At 37.3% G+C, this 27196-nt stretch overlaps 2 protein-coding genes across 12 annotated transcripts in view; both read right to left on the reverse strand.

The window, feature by feature from the left end:
• Positions 1 to 27196, reverse strand: part of LOC125776690 (uncharacterized) — a 436599-nt gene that overhangs the window by 158405 nt on the left and 250998 nt on the right. The window lies entirely within an intron of this gene.
• LOC105225126 (casein kinase II subunit alpha) lies at positions 592 to 27137 on the reverse strand. Of its 10 annotated transcripts, none has more exons than XM_049450188.1 (4): positions 26858 to 27136; positions 26763 to 26796; positions 26423 to 26548; positions 592 to 3180 (listed from the first exon to the last, which is right to left on the reverse strand). In XM_049450188.1, the coding sequence occupies exon 4, from the start codon at positions 3036 to 3038 to the stop codon at positions 2028 to 2030; it is 1011 nt and encodes a 336-aa protein (XP_049306145.1). In that variant the 5' UTR covers positions 3039 to 3180; positions 26423 to 26548; positions 26763 to 26796; positions 26858 to 27136; the 3' UTR covers positions 592 to 2027. The 10 variants fall into 10 exon arrangements, with proteins under 10 accessions (XP_049306145.1, XP_049306146.1, XP_049306142.1 ...); XM_049450189.1 differs by having other exon boundaries at positions 26423 to 26522; positions 26722 to 26796; XM_049450185.1 differs by having other exon boundaries at positions 26722 to 26796.

A 27196-nucleotide genomic window follows, 5' to 3' on the forward strand; every position in this document is an offset into this window, starting at 1 on the left:
CTTATTTATACTAGTGTTAAATACTACTTAATCCCTTATACTTAATTACATAACAAATATTACATAATTTCAAATTATATAGTCGTATAAAGCCGTTTGGCGTATGTATACTTAAATAAATAAATAAATAAAATAATCGTACCATTTTAAAGACATTATTCCGAGCGAGCCATTGTTGTGCTACACGAGCTAATACAGCATCGTCTCCGTAAACTTCACAAATTCCATTGGTGCCTTTCCTTTTTTATACAAAAACTTCAAAATATAGCGAATTACTTCGTTATTTTCACAAATTTTTGAACAGCTGTAACTTTTTCAACTCTCCCGAATTTAATTCACCTTTCCAACACTATGTGGCATGACACAATTAGGGGTGTTGTGGAATCTGATAGTTGTCAGAATCAGAATTGAAACCGAAAAACAAAGAAGTAGGTGTCACGAATTCAGATATTATTGGTTTGATGTTCGAAACAGAATACAAGTATGTATAGGTTTTGGGTGTCACGGAAACCAATTTTATCGGTTTTGCTATCAGAAACAAAGCAAGATGATAGGAGCTGACAGATTTGAAATGTATGTAAAGAAATCAAGGAATTTTATTGTTACGAATTAATTTATCTTTATTTCTATAGGAGAAAACATAAGAATAAAACACGAATGTCTTAATTATTGAGTTTTGCAAAAAAAAAATTCGGATATATAAGGGGGGAGCCTGGTTTTTAGGCTTCATAAAATCGATTTTTTGCGAGCGAAAGAAATAATTGGTTAAAGCGAACATTTTTTGGATACGAAATCTTTGATATTCTGTCTTTGAGAAGCAATTGCCCAATGCATCTCGCATGTACATTTGTCGGACGCGGGCAGTATGCAGGTTGTAACTTCTATTGGAATAAAAAAATTCAAAGAGATTCATATTTGGTAATAACTTATGTTTTAGTTGAACTAAAGGAATTTAAAAAAAGTGTAAAATTCCAAAATTTTTTAAAATTTGAAAAAAAGTTCAAACTCAACTTTCCACTATTTCCCTTCTAGCTTCGACAATATTTCGAACTCCCGTCTATAACTTTGGGGACATATTCCTAGATAATTTTTAAAGAGATTTAAGCAAAAAAAATCGATTTTTTGAAGCTTCTAAAGCTGGCTCCCCCCTTAAAGATTTACAAAACGTAATTTAACACCCAAGTGTGTCTTTATTCATTCGATAAATGTTATCTCTTAAAATCTTCCTTTAACCCTTAAATGCATGGTTTTTCCTTTTTAAATACCAAGTATGTATTTTTTAAGTGGCGCGCCAAGCTGTCAAATTATTAAAATTAAAAAGTGAAATGTCATATCATGAAAGTTTGCATTCAAAAGTCAACACAGATATTTTTAGCACCTAATAAAAGTAAAAAATACTGTGTTTGAGTTACCGTTTAGAAATTATGTAAGGAAGAAAACACTGATGTATATATACATCATCATGCATTTAAGGGTTAAATCGGAACTCATTAACCCTTAAATGCATGGTTTTTCCTTTTTAAATACCAAGTGTGTATTTTTTAAGTGGCGCGCCAAGCTGTCAAATTATTAAAATTAAAAAGTGAAATGTCATATCATGAAAGTTTGCATTCAAAAGTCAACACAGATATTTTTAGCACCTAATAAAAGTAAAAAATACTGTGTTTGAGTTACCGTTTAGAAATTATGTAAGGAAGAAAACACTGATGTATATATACATCATCATGCATTTAAGGGTTAACCAACACTATCGTATATGAATAACCAATTGCGACATTTATTTCATTACAACTATTGTCATTTTTCTTCTTTTGAATTAATAGATCTGTTTTTTTATTGTATTTTTATTTTTTTATTAAATAAGTTATGTATAATTTCATGGTTTATTAAAAATTTTTAGATTCCTCTTCTGTTTTGGAGTCGATTCGTACTAAACTAATTTTTTGATGGTATTAATTAAGTTGCTCATCTATGAAGTTACTTTTAACCTCCATTCGGACAACGCATGTTTACAATTGTATATACTTTTATTGCTGATTGGTAGATTTTATTTGCCCGTTCACAATTGGTAAAAAGTAGGGGTGAGCCATTGCTTCACGTGCAGTCAACCTTTCAACATGATCATAACGCAAAAGCTTATCAAGAAAATCAAGGGCTTCTGGTGAAACAAGATGCTGATTATCCGAATGGACAAATCTTTCCCATCTCTTTCGAGAGTGCCTTTGTAAAATGTCATGGAATCGAGGATCTAGCTCAATATTGTATTTATCTAAATATGCATACAATTCTTCAGTGCCAAGCACTTTGGCAATACGGACGAGTTGGTCGTAGTTATCGTGTCCATGAAAAAAGGGTTCTTTCCGAAAAATCATTGAAGCTAACATACAGCCCAAAGACCACATATCTAATGAGTAATCATACATTTGGTAGTCAACAAGCAACTCCGGCCCTTTGAAATATCGAGATGCCACTCGAACATTGTACTCCTGGCCAGGATGATAAAATTCTGCCAAACCCCAATCAATCAGGCGCAATTTACGATTTTCGTGATCAATCATAACGTTATGAGGTTTTACATCCCTGTGCATAATGCCCATACTATGGCAATAGTCCAGAGCCTTCAGTAATTCAAATAAGTAGTAACGGATCTCATAGTCCGTTAAAGTTTGATATAATTGTTTAAAATCGGTGTTATTGACGTGCTCAAATATCAAAGCGGGAGTACGTGAAACGGGGTCTTTTACAACCGCTAATAGAGTAATTATATTAGTTCCACCTCGCAAATTCTCTAATATTTTTATTTCACGCTTAATTTTCTTCTTCTTTACTGGTTTGAGGATTTTAACCACACACTTCTCCGTCGTTGTAATATTAATAGCTTCAAATACTTCAGAGTATTTGCCACGACCCAATTTTCGAACCAGCTGGTAATCATCCTGGTTAGCCCATTCAACTACATAATTCTCGTAGTCCCAATACTCGTCCGGTTTGTGTGCATTCACATCTGTATAAACTCGGGCAGCACTTGGGAGTGTCATCTTTCCAGAACTGATTCTACTCTTCCTCAAAAAGTTTGTTATGGCAGAGAAATCCTGATTTGGAACGACTCCTCTTACATTTATAACAGAGCTTCTAGAATCTGTACAACAGCTTCTCCGAAGACGGTTTTGACACAGGCCACTGGAAAATGAAAAAAGTACAAAAGTTAACATTAAATAACTGTTTTGTTTAATTTGTTTAAGGTAAGTATGGTAAACTAAAGTGATACGTAATACGATATTGACTACTTATCCATAATCTTCATTTTTAACGTCCCTGGCGCTGTTCACAATTTAATTCTACTTCAATCTTTTTGTGGTATTACAACAACAACAGTCGACAACTGTCAGATAGCAGTTGAGTAAGTAGTAATCAAAGAAAATAGAAAGTGGCTTAATGGGCTCTAAGTGAAACTTAAATAAATTTTAAATTAATTATTTTATTCAAATAGAAAAGTCAAGGTTAAAACTAACAGCAGTGTCGTAATTTGGAAGGAGCTTTACAGGTATTTCAAAATAAAAGGTACAACCACTCCTAGTACATGCATATAGATAAAAAATAGTAAAAATCCATTCACTTCATGGGTAACTCCAACAAATTTTAAGTGATACTTTTTCGTATATACACTAGGCATCAAATGAAAGTATATTTATATTACTTTCTGACAACCTCAACGAATTCACTTATTTTCTCTTATAGTTAAATTCATAAAGCATGCCGTGAAGACACACCGTTATGTAAATAAACAGTTGGAATAAAATATATACTTAGTACTTATATGCAATAAACTCGATAGAGAGTGATTAGTCTTCGAGGAGGCGCCGATGAGCGCGCGTCAAATAAAAGTATAACTTTAGTTTTTGTTAACTTTTTGAAAATTCCTTATATTAACTATATGAGGGCTTAAGGAAGTATTGGTCCGATTCAACAAATTTTTGACATACAGATATACCATTATAAGAAAATAATTATCCCTTAATTTCACTTATATATATCACACATTGACCAACATATCAAAAGTCAACTATAGGTACCAAGCACTAAATATTCGGTATTCGGGCTTGAATATTTTTATTGCCTTCCATCTTTAAAACTTAATGTGTCCGGCGCATTTCGCCTTTTAGTTTTAGTTTTTAACATTCCCGTTATATAGGGAGTCAGCGGGGTTATCCTCCGATTTCATCCATTTTCACACTGTCGGTAAAAGTTCTTATAAGATTTGTACTAAGCAAATTCGGTTGTTTTAGCTTAAGTGGTTTATGAGATATGTACATTAGGGACTTTCCGGACTTTTTTCGATTCGGGATTTCTAATAGTGCGGAAAAGTTGCCTTAGTACTTCCTGATTCCAATGCCACTTTTTGTTTTGAGATCGGAATGCATCTTCAACCCCAACTCCGGCCTTGAAATTTCGGAAATTCGCCTAAAATCGTGAAATTGTCTACCTAGCTCCTGAAATACCCATCTCATGGCAAAATGTATACAAGTTATTTGTCACGTCATTTGCTACCGAAATGGTATACGTGATCATGGCCGTAGGACGAACCGTTTCCGAGATACGAGCGAAAAAGCGGCGCGCCACAGCGCAAGGTCAAAATTGTTGCAGCTCTCAGCTAACCTGTATTAGTCACCCAGAACCCACCGCGTGGATGTGGCTGCTCTTCGAATTCCTCCCAAGCCCAACCCAACCAACCAACTATATGTCAGGCTTGTTTTAGTCTGAATCTGTGTCAAATTTATTGATAAAATCAGATTTTGTACTAAACTTTGGCACTTGTTGCCTAGATTTCAGTGTAGAGCGTATAAAACGATCACGAGATTGGGGGCCAATAACTTTAGAAGATGCCTCTGTCACCAGTTTGACGGTTCTCTCGACTGCCACGGTGTGAGAGGGGAATTCACTAAATTTCCATACCTCTGCAGTATCTCCCGACAGCCCTTTTATGAGTTCTTCGTTAGAAACTGTACAAAGAACTGGTGGAACCGTCAAGGTAATAGTCTTCCAGTTAATCATATCGTAATAATTATTAGTTTGAAATTCAGCTTTGGCACTTTATTATATCTAACCCTTCCATTTACAGTGTCAGACTCTGCTTCTCTGGCTGCCAGAAGACGGTTAAGGACCAACTTTCTGACTTCTATCCGTTCGTCAGTCATCATACTAAGGAGAATGTTTTCTGGAAGAGCAAAGAAAACATTCTGTTGAATGGATGAATCGACAACCTTGCGCAGTTTAGCAGGTAAGTATCTCGACCTTTGAATTGCAGCATAGAGATGGCGCGAATCATCTTTGATTGAACTGTTGAATTGAGAACCACAAAGGTGAGTAAACTGTAAGTATGTACTTGACCAAAATCTTTATTTCCTTTGTTGGTTTGTCAGTAGAAATGTATAATCTCATGTATAATCTCAGAATTCTATTTGCACAGGTGAGCCAGCGAGATTTGCACATGTTACCTGGATGCATCGACGCTAAATCTGAGGAACATTGACCGGAAATAAGAGCTTCTGATATTTTATAGAGATAAGCTTGGTCTGTGCTAATTTGGGTCGGATTAATAACATCAGAAGGTAATTGGCAGGATGGAAAACTTTCAAATTTGACAACAGGCAACTTCTCACAATAAGGGAGCAGTTTACCTATGTCGCCAGAGAATGTATTTGGACTCTTTGAGACACCATCTATGTGTTCGAAAAGAGCACGAAATGGAAGTTCGTTGAAATGTAGAAGACAAACAACCCACTGTAATGGCCTACCTATTCTTTCTTCTAGTTTCCGAATGATTCCACCTCTCCAACCTGTGTTCGTGTTGGTGCCATCAGCACCGACAACTTCTAGATGTTCCACATCAACTGAATTGTTTTGTAAATGTGGCCATATAGCTTGCGTCTCATCCTCAGCTGACCCGGAAGGAGAGGTGACGTGGCCAAAGTAATGACAACCAGGTTCCAATGACAACCAGGTTTCTCTGTTATCAAACCTGCTTTTTTGGCATCCAGAAAAGCAGATGAAACAATCAAGGCCGCTGCTCTATCACTTACTCCAAATCTTTGGGCAACTAAAGCAGTGTGTTCTAATAACGGGTGATTTTTTTGAGGTTAGGATTTTCATGCATTAGTATTTGACAGATCACGTGGGATTTCAGACATGGTGTCAAAGAGAAAGATGCTCAGTATGCTTTGACATTTCATCATGAATAGACTTACTAACGAGCAACGCTTGCAAATCATTGAATTTTATTACCAAAATCAGTGTTCGGTTCGAAATGTGTTTCGCGCTTTACGTCCGATTTATGGTCTACATAATCGACCAAGTGAGCAAACAATTAATGCGATTGTGACCAAGTTTCGCACTCAGTTTACTTTATTGGACATTAAACCAACCACACGAATGCGTACAGTGCGTACAGAAGAGAATATTGCGTCTGTTTCTGAGAGTGTGGCTGAAGACCGTGAAATGTCGATTCGTCGCCGTTCGCAGCAATTGGGTTTGTGTTATTCGACCACATGGATTTTACGCAAAGATCTTGGTGTAAAACCGTATAAAATACAGCTCGTGCAAGAACTGAAGCCGAACGATCTGCCACAACGTCGAATTTTCAGTGAATGGGCCCTAGAAAAGTTGGCAGAAAATCCGCTTTTTTATCGACAAATTTTGTTCAGCGATGAGGCTCATTTCTGGTTGAATGGCTACGTAAATAAGCAAAATTGCCGCATTTGGGGTGAAGAGCAACCAGAAGCCGTTCAAGAACTGCCCATGCATCCCGAAAAATGCACTGTTTGGTGTGGTTTGTACGCTGGTGGAATCATTGGACCGTATTTTTTCAAAGATGCTGTTGGACGCAACGTTACGGTGAATGGCGATCGCTATCGTTCGATGCTAACAAACTTTTTGTTGCCAAAAATGGAAGAACTGAACTTGGTTGACATGTGGTTTCAACAAGATGGCGCTACATGCCACACAGCTCGCGATTCTATGGCCATTTTGAGGGAAAACTTCGGACAACAATTCATCTCAAGAAATGGACCCGTAAGTTGGCCACCAAGATCATGCGATTTAACGCCGTTAGACTATTTTTTGTGGGGCTACGTCAAGTCTAAAGTCTACAGAAATAAGCCAGCAACTATTCCAGCTTTGGAAGACAACATTTCCGAAGAAATTCGGGCTATTCCGGCCGAAATGCTCGAAAAAGTTGCCCAAAATTGGACTTTCCGAATGGACCACCTAAGACGCAGCCGCGGTCAACATTTAAATGAAATTATCTTCAAAAAGTAAATGTCATGAACCAATCTAACGTTTCAAATAAAGAACCGATGAGATTTTGCAAATTTTATGCGTTTTTTTTTAAAAAAAAAGTTATCAAGCTCTTAAAAAATCACCCTTTACTAGTGTGTTTTATTTGGTTTTAGAGGATGGAAGAGAAAATTCATTATCAGCATCGTTTTTGGAAGAATCCATGTGGGACGCACCTACATTGTTGTCGTCTGTATGAGAGTCTGGCTGATCTGAATGGTCACGTGTTCTGGCTGATACTCTTCTGGTAAGTGTTGATGTTGAATGACGTTTTGAAAGCTTTTCTTTATGTTCATTTTTCTTTGTAATTTTTTTGTTTCAGGTAGATCAACACTTCCAATGTGACCAACTCTTCTGGTTCTCTGATCCAAGAGAAATGGTTGTTCATTGATAGGAACTTTCCTTTCCTTTGGACACGTGCAAGAAGAAAAATAAATGAATTTACAAGCAGCGATGTCAAATAATTTTCCGGCAGAAGAGACAAAGTCGTCTCTTTTAGAGCTCAAACCTATTGGGTTCCTTAAAAACATTTGTTTAAGAGTCAGAAAGAGAGAAAGAGTCTTATGGTATGTGGTGAGCATGTGTACAACTCTGGTGTGTGAAACTATCGGAATGGATGACTTTTTGAAAGTATTTTCAATCTTTTTTGCAACTATTTCTTTAACCTCTTTACTCCTAGGTTCATAGTTGTCACCTCGGAGTCGCCCTATACGAAATCTTTCAAACTGATAACACAAAAGAACATCCTGGTAAGTAGGTAACTGGGACTCAGAGAGATTGTACGGATATATGCCAAACACAGGACATTTCTGTCTAAATTTAAATTTATATACAGACATTTTGAGTTCTGTGGTCTGTTGAGAGAATATAAGTGACAGCACTCGGCGAAATCAACGACAAGAGTAAAGGAACTCGATGAAAAAATATTTATGTGGAGACCAGTCCGAACGTGTCGTATGGCGCAGGGAAATGAATGTAAGTGATAGAACTCGGCGAAATCACCGACAAGAGTGAATGAACTCGATGAAAAAATATTTGTGTGAAGACCTATCCGAACGTGTTCTTTGGCGTAGGTGAATAAATGTGATAGCACTCGGCGAAATCAACGTCAAGAAGTGCGGCCGCAAGCCAATTTTCACCTTGCGTTGTGGCGCGCCGCCTTTTCGCTCGTATCTCGGGAACGGTTCGTCCTACGGCCATGAGAACATATATAGCATTTCGGTAGCAAATGACGTGAAAAATAACTTTTGTTTTATACATTTTGCCATGAGATGCGTATTTCAGGCGCTAGGTAGACAATTTCACGATTTTAGACGAATTTCCGAAATTTCAAGGCCGGAGTTGGGGTTGAAGATGCAATCCGATCTCAAAACAAAAAGTGGCATTGGAATCAGGAAGTACTAAGGCAACTTTTCCGCACTATTAGAAATCCCGAATCGAAAAAAGTCCGGAATCGACCCACCCTAATGTACATTAACCTTGTTAGAGGCCGGGCCACGCCCACTTTATCAAAAAAATTTTCCACCAGAAATATTAGAAAATTTGATTCGCAGTATGCCGAAACGTTTTCGTGCTGTAATTCGTAATTCGTAAAATGTGGGAATACTGATTACTAAATTTACTTTTAAACTGGGTTTAGCACCCGCCATGTAGAATGAAAAAGAAATAACAGCATCAGATGATGACGACCACACAAACGCAACAAGGACTATGACTATTTCCAGTCCCTAAATTGGATAGGTGTTGCTCTCCAACTGGTTGATGCCCTGGTAAGAGTAAAAACCGACTTCTGTCCAAGAAATGCTATGGACGGGTGCAAGAACGGATACAAGTAGGTCCTTGTGACATTTAATACAGCGGCCCTATAAAAGAGCGCAATTTCGATGTGGTACTCGCGAAGGGAGAAAGGCTCGGTGACGAGTCCTGGCATTCATTCCAATGGATGCCTCTGGATCGAAAAGTTTGTAACCAGATCGTTAATGTTGTGATGGATGCACGACACGCCTCCATTGTCTTTGAGTTACGTAAGCTCTGAGGACTTACATCGACTCGGACCGCTATCTTGTTCTAGATAAGAAACGCACATGCCTCGGTACAGCAAAACACGCCCTTCAATAAACAGATGGAAGGCACAACGTCGAGAAGCTACTATCAAAACCGACGTCTAAACGGTTTTGTACTCGACTTGCACTCTTCCTCTCTTCTTTAGCTTCCTTGTAGAATACGAAAGCATGCCCAACGTTTGCAATTTAACTGTGCTCTGCCCAATTTACAAAAATGGGCATCCCACAATCTGCGCCAATTATTATGGGATAACCTTTCGTAATATCGCATATAAGGTTTTATCGAGCATAGTGTGTGAAAGAGTGAAGCACCCCGTCAACAAACTGATTCGACCTGATCAGTGTGGCTTTAGACCGGGAAAATCTACTACCAACCAGATTTTAACCATGCGCAAATCTTGGAAAAGACCGTGAAAGGAAGATGGACACACACCAACTCTTTGTCGATATCAAAGCCGCTTTCGCAACAAAAAAAAAAGAACTGCCTCTATGCCGTTAAGTCCGAATTTAGTATTATGGGTGTTTAAGCTGACGTTAACATCAAAAGCTCCGTCAGAAACGGGAAGGATCTCACTGAGCAGTTTTATACCAGCTGCAGAGCAACGGCGACGGCGAGTACCGCCGATGAAACGATGAGCTGTACGAGATATACGGTGACATTGACATATGTAATTCAGCGAATCAAGAGGCAGCGGTCATATTGTCCGGATGGAAGAGAACGCTCTAGCTTTGAAGGTTTTCGATTCAGTACCCGCCGGAGGAAGCAGAGGAAGAGGAAAACCTCCACTCCTTTGGAAGGACCAGATGGTCTGCTCGTCGTACTTCGCCATCAGTCCCAGGGTATACTTTCTCCACTCTACCGCGGTACCATTCTCGTCGTGGAACGTTAGGATCGCATATAAACACCAAGTCTCCTTTCAGTGGCTTCGTTCGGCGACACCATTTCACACGGTGAGTCAATTTAGGTAGATATTCAGTAATCCACCTCTTCCAAAAATGATCCCTCAATTGACGCGCGATGCGCCACTGCTTGCGTAGCATACAAGTATTTCCCAAGTCAGTGTCTGCTATAGGAGTCCTCCGATCCTACGCTAGGACGAGCAAGCCTGGCCTTCTGAAGACATAACAGTTTCTGGAAATGATGAACCTGATGAAGAGCTTCGGCCCAAATTCGCTTTAGTCATCGTGAGTTGTAATTTTATTGATTTTAATAGATTTTCTTCTTTTCAAAAATGGTAAGAATCGTTGCCTGGGTATTAGGCTTTGTCAACCATTGCCGTCGTCGTACACAGCCAAATCAATGTTATGGTTTAACAGCCCAAGAAGTAGGCAATGCTAAAAGCCTTTTATGCCCCATAGTACAACGCGAAGTGTATGCAGCCGAGTTCCAGTCCATTGGTCATGACATTACCAACGACACTGTTACAACTCTCACCATATATAGACAAAGGTGTTCTTCGAGTACAGGGACGCATCGACGCCACCAGCTGGCTTCCAATCAGCACACGACGTCCTATTATTCTACCACCTGATCATGCCTTTACAAAACTATTGGTGTTTCATCACCATAGTGCCATGTGCCACCAAAACATAGAAGGTACTATTGGTGATATCCGCCGCAATTATTGGGTGCCACGACTAAGTGTGTTGCGCAACGTCATTGCCAGTTGCAATGTATGCCATTTGAATAAAGCGCCTTGGATGGAACCGCTTCCGTCGGACAGACTTACTCCTTACGTACGCCCGTTTAGCTACACTGGCCTTGATTACTTTGGCCCAGTTACTGTGACTGTTCGACGCAGCACCGAAAAGAGATGAGTTGCGCTCTTCACGTGTCTTACAGTGAGAGCTGTACATCTAGAACTGGCTCACGATTTGAGTACTGACTCCTGTATTATTGCTTTACGTAATTTTGTGAATAGACGTGGTGCACCCATAAGAGTTAGGTCTGACAATGGAAAGAATTTCATTGGCGCCGACCGAGAAGCAAAGCGACTTGCAGAAGTGTTCGACTGCGGTCGCTTACAAAGTGAATTATCACAGAAAAACATCCAGTGGGTGTTTAATTCGCCATTTACTCTTCAGAAGGTGGCGTATGGAAGAGAATGGAGTAGTGTGTCAAGCGAGTTTTACGTCACACTTTAAAAGAAGTTTCACCAAGAGAGCATACTCTGATTAGTTTCCTGATTGAAGCTGAGAACGTCGTTAACTCTCGCCCACTGACGTATCTACCTATCACTGCCGATCAAGAACAGCCTCTGACTCCTAACGATTTCATTCTGGGAGCAGACAACACGCCCCAGACTCCTATAGCAGACACTGACTTGGGAAATACATGTATGCTACGCAAGCAGTGGCGCATCGCGCGTCAATTGAGGGATCATTTTTGGAAGAGGTGGATTACTGTATATCTACCTAAATTGACTCACCGTGTGAAATGGTGTCGCCGAACGAAGCCACTGAAAGGAGACTTGGTGTTTATATGCGATCCTAACGTTCCACGACGAGAATGGTGCCGCGGTAGAGTGGAGAAAGTATACCCTGGGACTGATGTCGAAGTACGATGAGCAGACATACGAACTTTCACAGGAGTTAAACAGCGAGCAGTCTCAAAATTAACCGTTCTGGACATTGATAGTTGTGAATCAGGTTGATTCACAGGGGTGGGGATGTTGGCAACCCTTGCCCATATATACGTATATATAAATATTGTAAAATTCAATTTCTATGTTTATTTTACAGTTGAATGTTTCATTTTCATTTCTCTTTAAATTGTCGCGAACTCAATATTATATACATTTTTCCAACTGTAAAGCTTCTGCTTACTTGTTTGTACAATTTGTATATTTGTCATTTCACCTTCTTCGCATAAGCATAAGCAGGTAGGCGCAAACTCTAGGTAGTTATCTGGGCTTATATACTTATTGTATGTAAGCTGCAGTATGTTTTCCCTCTATTCTAGCTGTGCTGATCTGCACGGTATATGCAAGTGCCTTTGGGCATATACGCATATCGTGTTTATTCATCGATCAGCCAGGAAAGTGGAAGGACATACTTCGGTAAGTAATAATAAACAATGTAATTATTTATAAATATCGATTGCCTTACAAATACTGTTATTTAGAAATAAACCATTTGGAACCATTTAAACATTGCTCCATTTGAAGCCATTCGGAATCAAACCAAATGCGTTAAACTCGCCCCACTTGATCGATGACACTTTAAATATCGTAAAAGACAAGAGCTATTGAAAAAATGTACATGACAGTGGCTGCTATTACTCGATTTAAGCACACTTAAAATTTACATTTTTTTCTTAAAATGTTCAGATGTAGGAAAATTTATTTGCTACAAAAAAGGTCCGAGGTCATAATCGCTATCATTAGTACTTTTCGAAATATTCGGCTTTTTAAATAAGGCTTTATAGAATTTTTATAGAAGGTATGTATTAAAAAAAAATCTATGAAAATTCCAGCACAATTCCGATTTCTTCGGCGCCGCGATTTAAAAGTACCGTTCGAAAACGCTTAGTTTACGAGATATTCGACCTTAAATTTCAAAAATTCCCAAAATTCGAACATTTCAACAAGGTAGTTTACCACATTAAACACACTTTATTTACATTTTTCACCTCAAATTCATTACATTAAACTACTTATAAACTTAAATCCATATTTTACACTTTTAGTAGCTTTTTTACCTAAGAAATCTTTATTTTAAAAATTACATTTTACACTGGTAGTGAACATCATGTGTGTGCTAAATATTACGACGATGTGTAAAGCTGCCATGTGATAACAAAGAAATTCGCTTAAATTCCTTTTTTCCCAAAAATTCCTCTATCCATGCATATGGATATGTTCTTTATTTAATTTAATAAACAAATAAGTAATATTACGTAGTAATATTATATAATAAATATTATATAATATTATATACATATATTGTCACCTAATATATAAAACAACGTATATTATCAAAAATAAATAAAAATCGCAGAATGATATAATAACCAAAATTTAACAATTTTATAACGAAAACTCAAAATTTGTTTCAATATGAGTGCAAGATAACCAAAAAATATAACTTTATTACGAAAACTCAATATATTTTTTTATTTTTAATGCAGAAAGGAGTACTATTCGAAAGTTAAGGATGCGCAATCTAACGTTTCAAATCTGAATTATCTATATTTCGACATTGGAAACGTCAAATACCATTCGGAAAGTGACAGATATTCAGTAAAAAGTCTAAAATTTACGAAATGGGTCGCTATTCACTAGAAGAAAACTGAGAAATATTGAAAACTTTTTTCCAAAGTGGTGAGTCTTCAACCCATTCAATTTTAACGAAAAATCATCTTTTCGGACGAGGCTCATTTCTACCTCGATGGTTACGTTAACAAGCAGAATTGTCGCACTTGGGGCACAGAAAACCCGCCCGTAATCGTCGAGAAGCCAATGCACCCAGCACGAATCACTGTATGGTGCAGATTTTGGTCTGGTGGAACTTTTTAAATTTAAAATTTTATATGTCCCACCTTACTTCAGTCACCCCGCGTATTCGCTCGACCAGGGTTATTTTTTTAGAGCAACAGAACACAGAAAGGAGCATTACGCGAAAGTACTTCAGTCACATATTACACACATACATTTTGTATTATAGTTAATATAGAAAAATAATCACGCGAAAAAACAAACAAAGAAAAATCGTTAAAAATCCTAAATATTTGCTGTTTAAAATATGGCAACGCTCGTTTTCCTCATAATTGTAAACAATCCAACCTTTTCAACGATGAATGTGCTAAGTGATTTTTAAATTAATAAATTTAGGTAAAATATAGCAAAATAAAAGTGAAATGCGAACTTATTTCAATGTTTAGAGTGTAAGTTATCGCGAAGAAACGACACACCCTAATTCCCGTCGTAATAAGAGCCTACCACTCTGCACATGTCGCTAAGTCAGCACATTTTGCGTGAGAACATTGGCCAGACATCTAAGTAAACAAACACCATGCACGAGGCGCAAGGTCAGCAAAACGTCAGCAGAGGAGCTACAACGCGATGCGGGTTGGTGGCTTGAGCTAAGTTAGGAATAATTTAATGGGCACTTTATACTTGACAACTAAGCCGTGATGACGGCAAATAAAATAACTTCAAATTGAATAATACATTTGAATAATTGGCGCCCAACGTGGGGCTCGCGATTGAAAAGTTTAATAGAAAAATATAAAGTTCTTAACTCGACTCGTGTAACTACGACAGTTGGCTCACTTAAAATCGACAACAATCAACTACTTGGACTCAGCGTGGACTTAAAGAAGAGACAACCTTTGGCCCGATCAATTAACCGGAAGAACCTGAACCTAATTTTAATCTATTCAAATCCAATGGAAGGGTAAGTGAGATGCTCGTTTCCTGGAATAAATATAGCAATAATTGTGAATAAAATAAAGGAAAGTGACAGAACAAAAATTAATGAGTGAAGGTCTGGAAGACCTTTTTAGAAATTTAAAGTTAGGAAGTCAGAAAGCAAATATGAACACGGAACAAATAACCGAGTTAATTAAGGCGGAAGTTAGAAGTGCTTTGGCAGCACAAAGGTTGGAGTTCGATAGGAAGTTAGGAGCAATCCAAAACCAGGTGACAGGCAGCAGGCCAAAGGTAGAAAAATATCTAAAGGTATCTGTAAATCCACTAGTGACATGTGACATAACGCTTGATGCTATCAAATCACTTCCAGAATTTCATGGTCACATAGGCACATATGTGTCATGGCGCGAGGCGGCGCATAACGCTTATGAACTGTTCAAAAGGTACGATGGCAGTGAACGACACTACCAAGCAGTTACCATTTTGAGGAACAAAATAAGAGGGGCTGCCGATGCGGTCCTCTCATCGTTTAGTACTGTGCTGAACTTTAATGCCATTATAGCACGTTTAGACTTTACGTACGCGGACAAACGTCCCGTATATCTTATAGAGCAGGAATTATCTACCTTAAGACAGGGTTCTAGGTCCTGTCTGGAATTCTACGATGAGGTAGAAAAGAAGCTAACGTTACTAGCTAATAAGACTATAATGTCTTACGAGAGTAGCGTGGCAGAAATTATAAACGAGAAATATAGGGCAGATGCCCTAAGAGTTTTCATTTCCGGCTTAAGGAAGCCCTTATGCGACATTCTTTTCGCCTCACGGCCGTCTGACCTTCCGTCTGCTCTTGCTTTAGCACAGGAGGTAGACTCAAACCATGAGCGGTATGCGTTCGCGGCCAATTTTGCTGCCAGGAACGTCGAGGGCAACCACATTAAAAAAAATAATAATATAATTTCAAGCCAGAACAACCATAGGACAAACACTTATGATCCACCCTCAGCTCATAAGAGCCCACACTACTATAGTAATAGGCAGTACAAACCCGGACATGCACCTCATTTTACGGAAAATCAAAGGGTAAATAACGGACGTGACAACGACAGACTAGTCAGAGCGGAACCAATGGACGTTGATCCATCCTTATCGAAATTTAAACACCAATCGTTTGACAGAGACCGAGGTGCCTATCAAGGAAACAGTAATAGAATGCAACAGGGCTATCAACAAAAACGTCCAGCAAATTCTGGACGTTACACAGGACCAAAGATCCAACGTGTTAATCATCTGGAGGAGGAAGTTGAGCTACAGAGTGAATCATTGTACGGTGCAGAAGCCGAACAAGCGGCGGATGACGTAAGTTTAGATCAACTTAATTTTTTAGGGGAAGGTCCCTCCTACCCTGGATTTCAAAGTTCCTAGGAGGGAAAGAAGTGAAACTCCTTATCGATACTGGTGCGTCGAGGAGTTATATGAAACCAACACCGGCTTTAAGGACACAACATTTCAGGGACACATTCTCTGTAAAATCTATTCACGGGGTTACTTCTATCATGGAAAAATGCTACATGAAAATATTTGGCGTAGTGGCAGAATTTTTCATCTTACCGGACTTAACATCATTTGATGGCGTGATTGGGCTCGACATACTAAACAGGGTCCATGCGAACATTGACCTTAAATCGAATACAATAAATCATGATTTTGGTGAGGAGGAAATCTTCTTCATTTCCAGTCATGACGTAAGCCATCTTAGGCTTCAAACAAATCTAGTACCAACAGACGTTAGGGAAGATTTTTCTAGAATGATCAAAAGGATGAATAGGGTTTTTGCTGACCCCAATGAGGCACTACCGTACAATACAAAGGTGATAGCAACAATTCGCACGGAGGACGAAACACCAGTTTACTCAAGATTATACCCGTACCCACTGAGTGTAGCGGATTTCGTGGACAAAGAAATCAAGGATTTGTTAGCAAATGGAGTTATCCGGCCATCAAGATCACCCTTTAACAACCCTATATGGGTGGTAAAGAAAAAGGGGGTAGACGAAAACGGACAGGCGAAGCAGAGATTAGTTATAGATTTTCGGAAACTCAATGAAAAAACTATCGGTGATAAATACCCAATTCCCGACATAACAGGAATTCTTTCCAATTTGGGTGGTAGTAAATACTTCACCACTTTGGACTTAAAATCTGGTTTCCATCAGATTAAACTATTGGAGCGTGATAGGGAAAAAACAGCTTTCTCTGTCAAGAATGGCAAGTATGAATTTTGCCGGTTACCTTTTGGATTAAAAAACGCGCCGAGCATCTTTCAACGCGCCATAGACGACGTATTAAGAGAGCATATTGGGAAAAGCTGTTTTGTCTATGTAGACGATGTTATTATTTTTTCGGAAAACAAACAGCAGCATCTGAAAGATATAGAATCAATTTTAAATGAATTATTTAGGGCCAACATGAGAGTGTCAGTTGAAAAATCCAAATTTTTTAGGACTGAGGTCGAATACCTGGGGTTCTTAGTTTCACAAGGAGGAATAAAAACGTGTCCAGACAAAGTCGACACAATACGAAGTTTCCCTGAGCCCACCACTCTAAGGGGACTCAGATCATTCCTAGGTCTAGCGGGTTATTATAGATGTTTTATAAGGGATTTCGCTAGAATATCAAAACCATTGTCGAGCATCATGAGAGGCGAATACGGTCGAGTTACTGCGTCCCAATCAAAAAAAATCAGAATTGATTTGACGGACGAACAGAAAAAGACCTTCGAAACAATTAAAGAAATTTTAGCGTCAGAGGATGTAACCCTGACGTATCCAGATTTTAACAAACAATTCGACCTAACTACTGACGCGTCGGCTCATGCTATAGGCGCCGTCCTCTCTCAGGAGGGCAAACCGATTACCATGATTTCTCGCACTCTGTCCGGGAGCGAGGAGCATTACGCTACCAATGAAAGGGAATTGTTAGCTATTGTATGGGCATTGAAAGCTCTTAGAAACTACCTGTACGGCGTAACAAAACTTAATGTTTATACTGACCACCAGCCGCTGACCTTTGCGGTTTCGGATAGGAATCCTAATTCGAAAATTAAAAGATGGAAAGCCTTCATAGACGAATGCAACGCAAAGCTAATCTACAAACCAGGAAAGGAAAATGTGGTGGCAGACGCTCTATCTAGGCAACATATAAATGCTTTAGATAACACGAGCATCGAGACAATTCATAGCGAGGAATCATCAACCCATACAATTGAAAGATCGGAAAAACCGGTAAATTGCTTCCGCAACCAGATTATTGTGGAGGTAGGTACAGAACCTCAAAGAAAAACTTTTATAATTTTTGGAAAAAAGACAAGGCATATCATTTCTTACCGAGAAAAAAAGGATTTATTAGAACTTTTACAGGAGGCCGTAAACACAACAGCAGTAAACGCAATACACTGCGATCTGCATGCACTTGCACAGTTTCAGCACGAACTGGTCGAAATGTTTCCAACAGTTAAATTCAGACATACGGAGAAATTCGTTAACGACATTTCGAATCCGAATGAGCAGCAGGAAATTATCGCTGCAGAACATAACAGAGCGCATCGAGCAGCGCAGGAGAACACAAAACAAATTCTAGAGGATTACTTCTTTCCAAAAATGGAGAAAAAAGTTAAACAATTTGTGGGAAATTGTCGAACTTGCTCGCGGGCGAAGTATGATCGGCACCCAAAGAAGCAGCTTATTGCTCAAACGCCCATACCAACATATTGTGGAGAAATTCTTCACATTGACATATTTTCTACCGGGTCCAAGTTCTTCTTGACGTGCATCGACAAGTTTTCAAAATTTGCGATAGTACAGTCGTTGAAATCAAGAACGATAGTAGATGTCAAACCACAGCTCCTTCAGTTACTCAACATGTTTTTCGGTACTCGAATAGTTTATTGCGACAATGAGAAATCGCTGAATTCACACAGCATCAAAGCTACATTAAAGAATCACTTCAATATCGACATTGCGAATGCTCCACCACTACATAGTACATCAAATGGTCAGGTGGAGCGATTTCATAGCACACTAATGGAAATAGCACGATGCCTTAAACTTGACAAAAATCTTGATGATGTTGAGGAAATTGTCCTTTTAGCTACGATTGAGTATAACAGGTCCATTCACACAGTAACGGGGATGAAGCCCCTTACCGTATTTCGTTCAATTAAAGATGACAACCAAATACCATGCCGCTTAAGAAACGCACAGGAAAGAGAACTAACAACTCATAATAAGAACAGGCAGGATAGGGAGTTCCCTGTTGGAGAAAAAGTACTTGTTAAAAATAACAGGAGACTAGGCAATAAGCTTACGCCTCTTTATACTGAGGAAGAGGTGGAAAAAGACATGGGTACAACAGTTTTAATAAAAGGGAGAAGGGTCCATAAGGACAACCTTCGTTAAACTTAATCTAGAACCTAGGCGTTTCTAATGATAAACAATTAACAAAAAATTTCATATATGTTTTTAGGATCTTCATAATTTTGGCCATATCAATATCGGTAACGACAGGAAGGTTAATCGACTATACCAATGCAAGGTACATTCCGGTGGTCGGTGAGGACCTTGTAATTTGGGAAAATTCAGGACACATCAAGCATGTTACCAACTTGACACTTTACGAATTACTGAGAGACGAGACAATTAATGCCACAGACCACTTTCCTCAGTCACATATGAGGAAGTTACTAGACGCGGACATAAACCAGATAAGTCGACTGATACAAATGATAAACGCTCACCACAGACAGGCGAGAAGCCTGAATGCCCTAGGGACAGTCCTGAAATACATTGCTGGAACTCCTGACCATGACGACTTCAATAGATTAATGAGCACAGAAGAACAGCTAATTAACTCGCAGGACAGACAGTTTACCATAAACACTCAAGTACAGAAAGAAATCAATAACCTTACCATTACAGTAAATAAAATCCTGAAATTAACAAAAGAAAGAGAAATAAACACCGGTCACCTTTATGACATACTACTGGCTAGAAACAGAGCAATTATTACAGAATTAAATAACATTATAACAGCTGTCACTTTCGCCAAAATTGGGGTCTTAAGTCCCATTCTCTTAGACAGTAACGAAATAAATTTCATAACAGGAGACGAGCACTTCACTGACCTTACCGTGGCCGATGTTATGGCAGTAGCTAGAATTAAGATATTACAGTATAATAACATAATTTACTTTTTAATAAGATATCCGATTCCTATGTTTAGATGTAAGAAAATTACTATTTTACCGGTAGCTCATGGCCACCAAATCCTGCACCTAGAAGAATCCATCTTAGCCAAGTGTTATAACCATACCGTAGCCGTAAAGAACTGCAGCGACACAACACCAACGTTTTGCTTACCATCTCCGACTACATCATGCGCTCTGCAACTACTGACTCGCAACACCGCTAATTGCAGTACAACATTTAACAACCTCACACCAATTTCACCGATAAGTGACGGCCTTGTTGTCATCAATGACCAATTGGCTGTCATCGAGGAAAATAATGAGGTCCCTATTACGGTCAACGGAACATACCTCGTGGTCTTCAAAAACAACGTAAAGATTAATGGTACGACTTTTTATAACGAAAATTCTACATTGCCTCTAAAACCTGAAACTCCATGGGCTTCTACAATCAACTTGACGCAGCACACAGAAATATTAAGCGCTTCTTACCTTCACCATGTGAATCTAGAGAATGTTCAAAGGATCAATCACCTGCAGCGATCAATCCATTATGGCCACGTTACAGGTTTCTCAGCCATTGGTGTCTTATTAATCATGGCATTCACTGTTTACGTCCTTCTCAGGATAAGGAGGACCAAGAGAGAGATTATCATAGCCAGGTCCGTTGAAACTGCAATTAAAACCGCTTCTTTGAGGACCGAGGACGTTCCCCATTTAGAAGGGGAGGAGTTATCGCGAAGAAACGACACACCCTAATTCCCGTCGTAATAAGAGCCTACCACTCTGCACATGTCGCTAAGTCAGCACATTTTGCGTGAGAACATTGGCCAGACATCTAAGTAAACAAACACCATGCACGAGGCGCAAGGTCAGCAAAACGTCAGCAGAGGAGCTACAACGCGATGCGGGTTGGTGGCTTGAGCTAAGTTAGGAATAATTTAATGGGCACTTTATACTTGACAACTAAGCCGTGATGACGGCAAATAAAATAACTTCAAATTGAATAATACATTTGAATAATTTGTATATTTAAATATACCGAGTTAAAAACGTGAAAGAATTTAGTGAAACATAAAGAAATACCATGTGCTATTAGTGCAAATTTTTGAACTTTTAATCGTGAATATTTAAAAAAATATAAGTTTTTTTATATTATTTTTGGATATTCCTCCTCTGGAGAAGCTCCCCTATCCGCACATACCCCTTTTATACGCAAATTTGGTTTTTTTGCCCCCTCCCCCTCCAAAGTAATAGGAATCGTGCCAAAATTCCATACAGCAATACTTAAAAAGCCGAATATCTCGAGAAGTATTAGTTATAGCGATTTTGACCTCAGACCGGTTTTGTAGCAAATAAAATTTCCTACATCTGAACATTTTAAGAAAAAATTTAAATATTAAGTGTCCTTAAATCTACTGTTAATAGCAGCCACTATTTTATTTATTATATTATATTTATTTACAACAGGATAACGACCCAAAACACAAGTCTTATCTTGTACGTGAATGGTTGTTATGGAATTAAAAATAACTTCATAGGTCTTGTAAGCACTAGACGTTAATCCTATTCAAAATATCTGGAAAACCGTATTCGAAAACATCGAATTTAATCAAAATAAAGCCAAAAAACTGGATCGTTGACTTAGTGGGTCAAAATATTGGGAAATAATACTAGAAATCGAGTGGGGAGCATGCGTCGACGTCTAGGGGCAATAATTGCAACAAAATGTAGGCCAAAACCCGCTAAAACTATTGTTATTACTATTGAATTTTTTTGTAAACTTGTAAACTTTTTTGATATGAATTAAGCGCATTTTAAGCTTTATCATTAATTTTTTTATTTGTGTAAACAAAAAATTTTTCTAATATGCCATATTTAATGTTAAATATATATAGTGCATCCTTTGAAATTGATAGAAAAAAACTAAAAATTTACTAATTCTATATGTGTCGTAATTTAATAGAGCTAAGTGTATGTAAACTTGGCACGATTGCGATTCTTGCGGCGCGATTGATGGTACCGATGGATAGAGGAGGTCCTCAGGATTAAAAAATATATACACATATACCGTCCTCAGACGCATAGTTTTCGAGATATTTCACTTCAAAGTTCAACAATTTTACATGCAATTCACTCTTATTTTGTTTTATTTTTCTTTACATATCATGACAAATACCAGTGTTGCCACATATTGTCTTTTAAAAACTGGCCTTCGGCCGCGTTTCAAAAAAAAAATAACCCTCATGGATCGAACACCGGGGTATTCATAGTTCCTTTGTGTCGAACTACTTTCTGTTGTATAATAATATTTGTCTATATTATTATTTTTTTAAATAATATATGTTATATAATCCATATAAATATATAAAACAATAGTTCATTTTGAATCACTTATATCTCTAAATATGAAACAGAAAAATTTTTGATTATTTATTCAGGGCACAAAGTATGGCAACACTGCTATTTGTCATAAATGTAAAGGCCTAACTATAATATGCATATGCAGCCGTATGTTACTGTCAAAAAATTAACGAAAAGTCTGTGCAATGCATAAGGAACGGAGAGTAGACTTTTGAATGACTATAATGTACTTACATGCAGAAGAGAAAATGGTCAATAAACAATTCGTGCTTTGATTTTATATTTCGTCTGGATTTTGTAAAAATGACTAGAAAATTAAAATATTTAAAAACAATTAAAATGCTTACGGCGAAACTTTAGTATACGATCCCACGATTTCAGGGTTAAAAGTGATATGGTTGAATAGGGCTGATGCTCCAGATTAAGAAAATATATGATTGTTGCCGCCGCAAACTTATAGTTTTCGAGATATTTGCATTTAAAGTTGAAAATTTTGCAAATTTTATCTTGCAATTTCTCGATTTCTAGTAATTATTTATTTCATATTATGCCCTTATACTTCATTACATTGTTTCTACATATTTATTTTTTAGTAATTATTTAGTTATTTGCTTAAAATAAGCATTTTATATTTTACACAATTTTCATTCCATGCACAATAACAAAAGTATTCCGTGTTTACAGATATTAAGTGTTGCCATAATTACACATTTATCAAAGGAATAAGAATGGATATAAAAACTCAAACGCAGAAAACAAATACCATCTGAAATAAATTTTCCATTGTAATAAGAAAAGTTTTAAGGCGTATAAGTATGTTTAATCTAATAATTTAATAAAATGATCATAATGATTATTTGCAACACAACAAAGGTAAAACAGGGTAAACATTAGTCCATTCGCGTCCCACTTCTTTCTGCATTGGCGGCCTTCGGCCGCGCTCAAAAAAAATAACCCTGGCCGATCCAACACCGGGGTGTGTCAGGTTCTTTTTTGAGTAAAAGTCCTTTTTGCGTTGGCGGCCTTCGGCCGCGCTTAAAAAAAAAAATAACTGGACGATCCAACACCGGGGTGTGTCGGATTTTTTTTGAGTAAAACTCCTTTTTGCGTTAGCGGCCTTCGGCCGCGCTCAAAAAAAATAACCCTGGCCGATCCAACACCGGGGTGTGTCAGGTTCTTTTTTGAGTAAAAGTCCTTTTTGCGTTGGCGGCCTTCGGCCGCGCTTAAAAAAAAAAATAACTGGACGATCCAACACCGGGGTGTGTCGGATTTTTTTTGAGTAAAACTCCTTTTTGCGTTAGCGGCCTTCGGCCGCGCTTCAAAAAAAATAATCCTGGCCGATCCAACACCGGGGTGTGTCAGGTTTTTTTTTGAGTAAAAGTCCTTTTTGCGTTGGCGGCCTTCGGCCGCGCTTCAAAAAAAATAACCCTGGCCGATCCAACATCGGGGTGTGTCGGATTTTTTTTTTGAGTAAAGCTCCTTTTTGCGTTGGTGGCCTGCCCGATCAAAAATTATGATGTATGAAGAAAAGGGGCAATGATTTATGTATTTGGTGTATAATCTTATTTTTTATTCATTTTGATTCATTTTTATTCGTTTGATAAATGTGTAATTATGGCAACACTTATTATCTGTCAACACGGAATACTTTTGTTATTGTGCATGTAATGAAATTTGTGTAAAATATAAAATGCTTATTTTAAGCAAATAACTAAATAAATACTAAAAAATAAATATGTAGAAACAATGTAATGAAGTATAAGTGCATAAAAAGTGCATAATATGAAATAAATAATTACTAGAAATCGAGAAATTGCAAGATAAAATTTGCAAAATTTTCAACTTTAAATGCAAATATCTCGAATCTGGAGCATCAGATCTATCTAACCATACCACTTTTAACCCTGAAATCGTGGGATCGTATACTAAAGCCGACCCATGCTTACTTCTCTGTTAGACGGAATATGCATATTAACAAAAATTAGTGAATATAAAAAGAAGAGTTCGGTCATGTTCAGTGAGGGAAATAAACAGGAAGAGGAGGTAGAATGGTTTTGTTGTACGATTCCTAGAAATGAAGGAGATTGACATTTTTTTTTATATACACGCGATTGAAATAAGAGGCATATTTTGACATTTCATTTTTCAGTATTTTCGACTAAACTTTGTATAAAACATTCGTCGTCCTACATCTTCAAATTCAAAATGATGTATCTGTTGACAAAATGCGAAAACAGCTGATTCCGTACGGAAGATGCGACCAGTTTCGCATTTTCCTTAAGCAAATGACGTTTGAAAAAACTTGACGAAATTTGATGTAAAGTACATTATAGTTGCAACATACAATTTGTGTGTATTCGGACAGTTGCTTACGCTGGCTTAAGCTAGCTTATGCACATTATAGTTAGGCCTTAAATCGCTTGAAACTTCGAATGTGCAAAATTGTTTTAAAGTATATTTATTTCCTTAAAAAATATACAATTAATATAAATTTTTGATATATACGAATGTCTAGTGTAATTAAATATATATTAATTAAAAAATGTGTGAAAAGTGGGTTAAACATAGTGAAATAACGAGCATTGTTGTAACTAATTTTTGAACTTTAAAGTGAAATATCTCGAAAACTATAAGTCTGAGGACGGTATATGTGTATACATTTTTTAATCCTGAGGACCTCCTCTATCCATCCGTACCATCAAATCGCGGCACCGCAGCGATTCATTGGCAGCCTTCGGCCGCGCTTCAAAGGAAATCACCCTGGTCGGACCAACACCTGGGCGTGCCCAGTTCTTTCGTGTTCGCGTTCGCCTTCGGCAGCGCTTGCGGAAAAAATAAGCTTGGCCAATCCAACACCGGAATTTATCTAGATAATAAAAATTCTGAAAGATTTGGTAAATGTTCAGCAGACCGGCTTTTCCGAAAACGTGCACCAATTTTCACGGGAAAGGTCTTAAAATACTCGTTTTTAGTTCTAATTTACGAATATGTTAGGCGCGTGCCTTTAAAATCAATATTTTCTTTGTTTTTATCAAAAAATACCGTATTTCCCTAAATGATAAATTCACTTTTGCGCTTTTCACGTCTTTAGATGTTAAAATTATACCTTCTATAAGTTATATACACGTAATTATTGATTTTGTTTACTTAATCAATAAGAAAAATTGTTTTTTTTTGTTATTTTTATAAAAATATGAAAAACTTTACAATCACTTCACTTCAACGAAAATGGCAAGGTATGTTCGAAATTATGGCACAGCTGTTGTAAATTCTAATGGCCACTATTGATTCATGATCGTTTTCGAATTATCGATATTCTCAATATTCGAGGCTGATCGAGAATTGGTAAAAATGAGAAATACATAATAGGAAAATTTATAATTCATTATTATTGCAGAAAGAAGAAGAATTTGGAAACAGAAGAATTTTGAACACCGGGGTTTAAAGTTATTTTTACAATACATAATATAAAATAAACAGTTAGAAATAAGTGAAGTGTTAGGGGATACAAAAGTTGAAATTATAACAACACGCGTTTTAAATAGTTTAATTTTTGAAATTTAAAGGCAAATATCTCAAAAACCATAAGGCAGCGGTAGCTACGGGATACCCATAACCCCGAAATCGGGGGATTGTATTCTAAAATTTACCCGAATATAGAAACAAATATTTGATTCTGGTTGCAAATGTTTTGACCACCACTTTATATGTATTTTCTTAATCTTGAGAACTTCTTTTATTCGGACATAATCACTTTAACCTCGAAATCGTTGGATGTTTTTCTCAATCCCAGGTCAATACTTAACGAAGTAGAGGAGCATAGGCTTATGACATCTAGTGTATATTAAACAGAGCAAGTACCAATTTTCACATATTCACTAAAACCAACACGACAATATTCGGTAAGATTTTTTTCAGAAATCGAATTCCTTTAGACATATTTTTTCACTTTTTTAATATAAAGAAAAGAGACCTCAAAGATATTTGTTCGCTTTGAGTAAATAATTCACACATTTTTTATAATCATGGGTATAAGAACGTTTACATACCTTAAGTTTGTTCGTAGAAGTCTACCGATAAAGTTAATTTTCTTGAAAAGTATGATAGTAAATGAAGTTAAGGTACTCCAATAACATCCACTATTTCCACCTTAACACAAACGAGAAGAGCGATTCCTTTTAAAATATTTGTATTGATTTAATTAGTGATTCCAAAATAAAAACTTCTGATTTCTAAAGGACTAGGTAGTTAATATATGTAAGTGTTTTTTTTATGAATAAATGAAAGGTAATTAAATGAATGACTCTCATTAAAAAGGCACTAAGTTCAGTAGACTAAGTGTACAAACCACTTTCCAATATAATAATGGTATTAGATCTTCTTTGTTACCAATAATTATAGCAAAAATGAAATCCTTCCAATACTGCAATATCTGAAAAGATTATATTCAATCACTATATATACAATTGTGCTTTATCACTCACTCTACAGAATTATTATACATAGAAGTGTGGGTCTCTGTTACACTCTTTTACCAAGTTTATATGATTCCAGCACATGGAGAATAATATAGGTTATACACTCAATATCTTCATTCAAATTTATAATGCTTTCAACAACTTCAAGAGTTTCAACACTGTTAAATTTTCTTAGTTATATAAAGCATATTTTAATATCCTTAACCTTATAATTTTTGGAACACGCAAAGGCATTTACACCAGGCAAGATTAAAACGAACGCGTCAGCATATTGTGTTCTCTTTAATGTGCGTTTGCACTAAGCAATTTTTATCTCCTATGCAAAAAACTATAGGGGTATTCTCT

This window comes from Bactrocera dorsalis, chromosome 2 (assembly GCF_023373825.1).
Source record: "Bactrocera dorsalis isolate Fly_Bdor chromosome 2, ASM2337382v1, whole genome shotgun sequence".
Lineage (NCBI taxonomy): Eukaryota > Metazoa > Arthropoda > Insecta > Diptera > Tephritidae > Bactrocera > Bactrocera dorsalis.

Excerpts from the sequence above, each read along its gene's own strand:
- LOC105225126 (XM_049450192.1), bottom strand. The coding sequence starts at position 3,038 with ATGACACTCCCAAGTGCTGCCCGAGTTTATACAGATGTGAATGCACAC.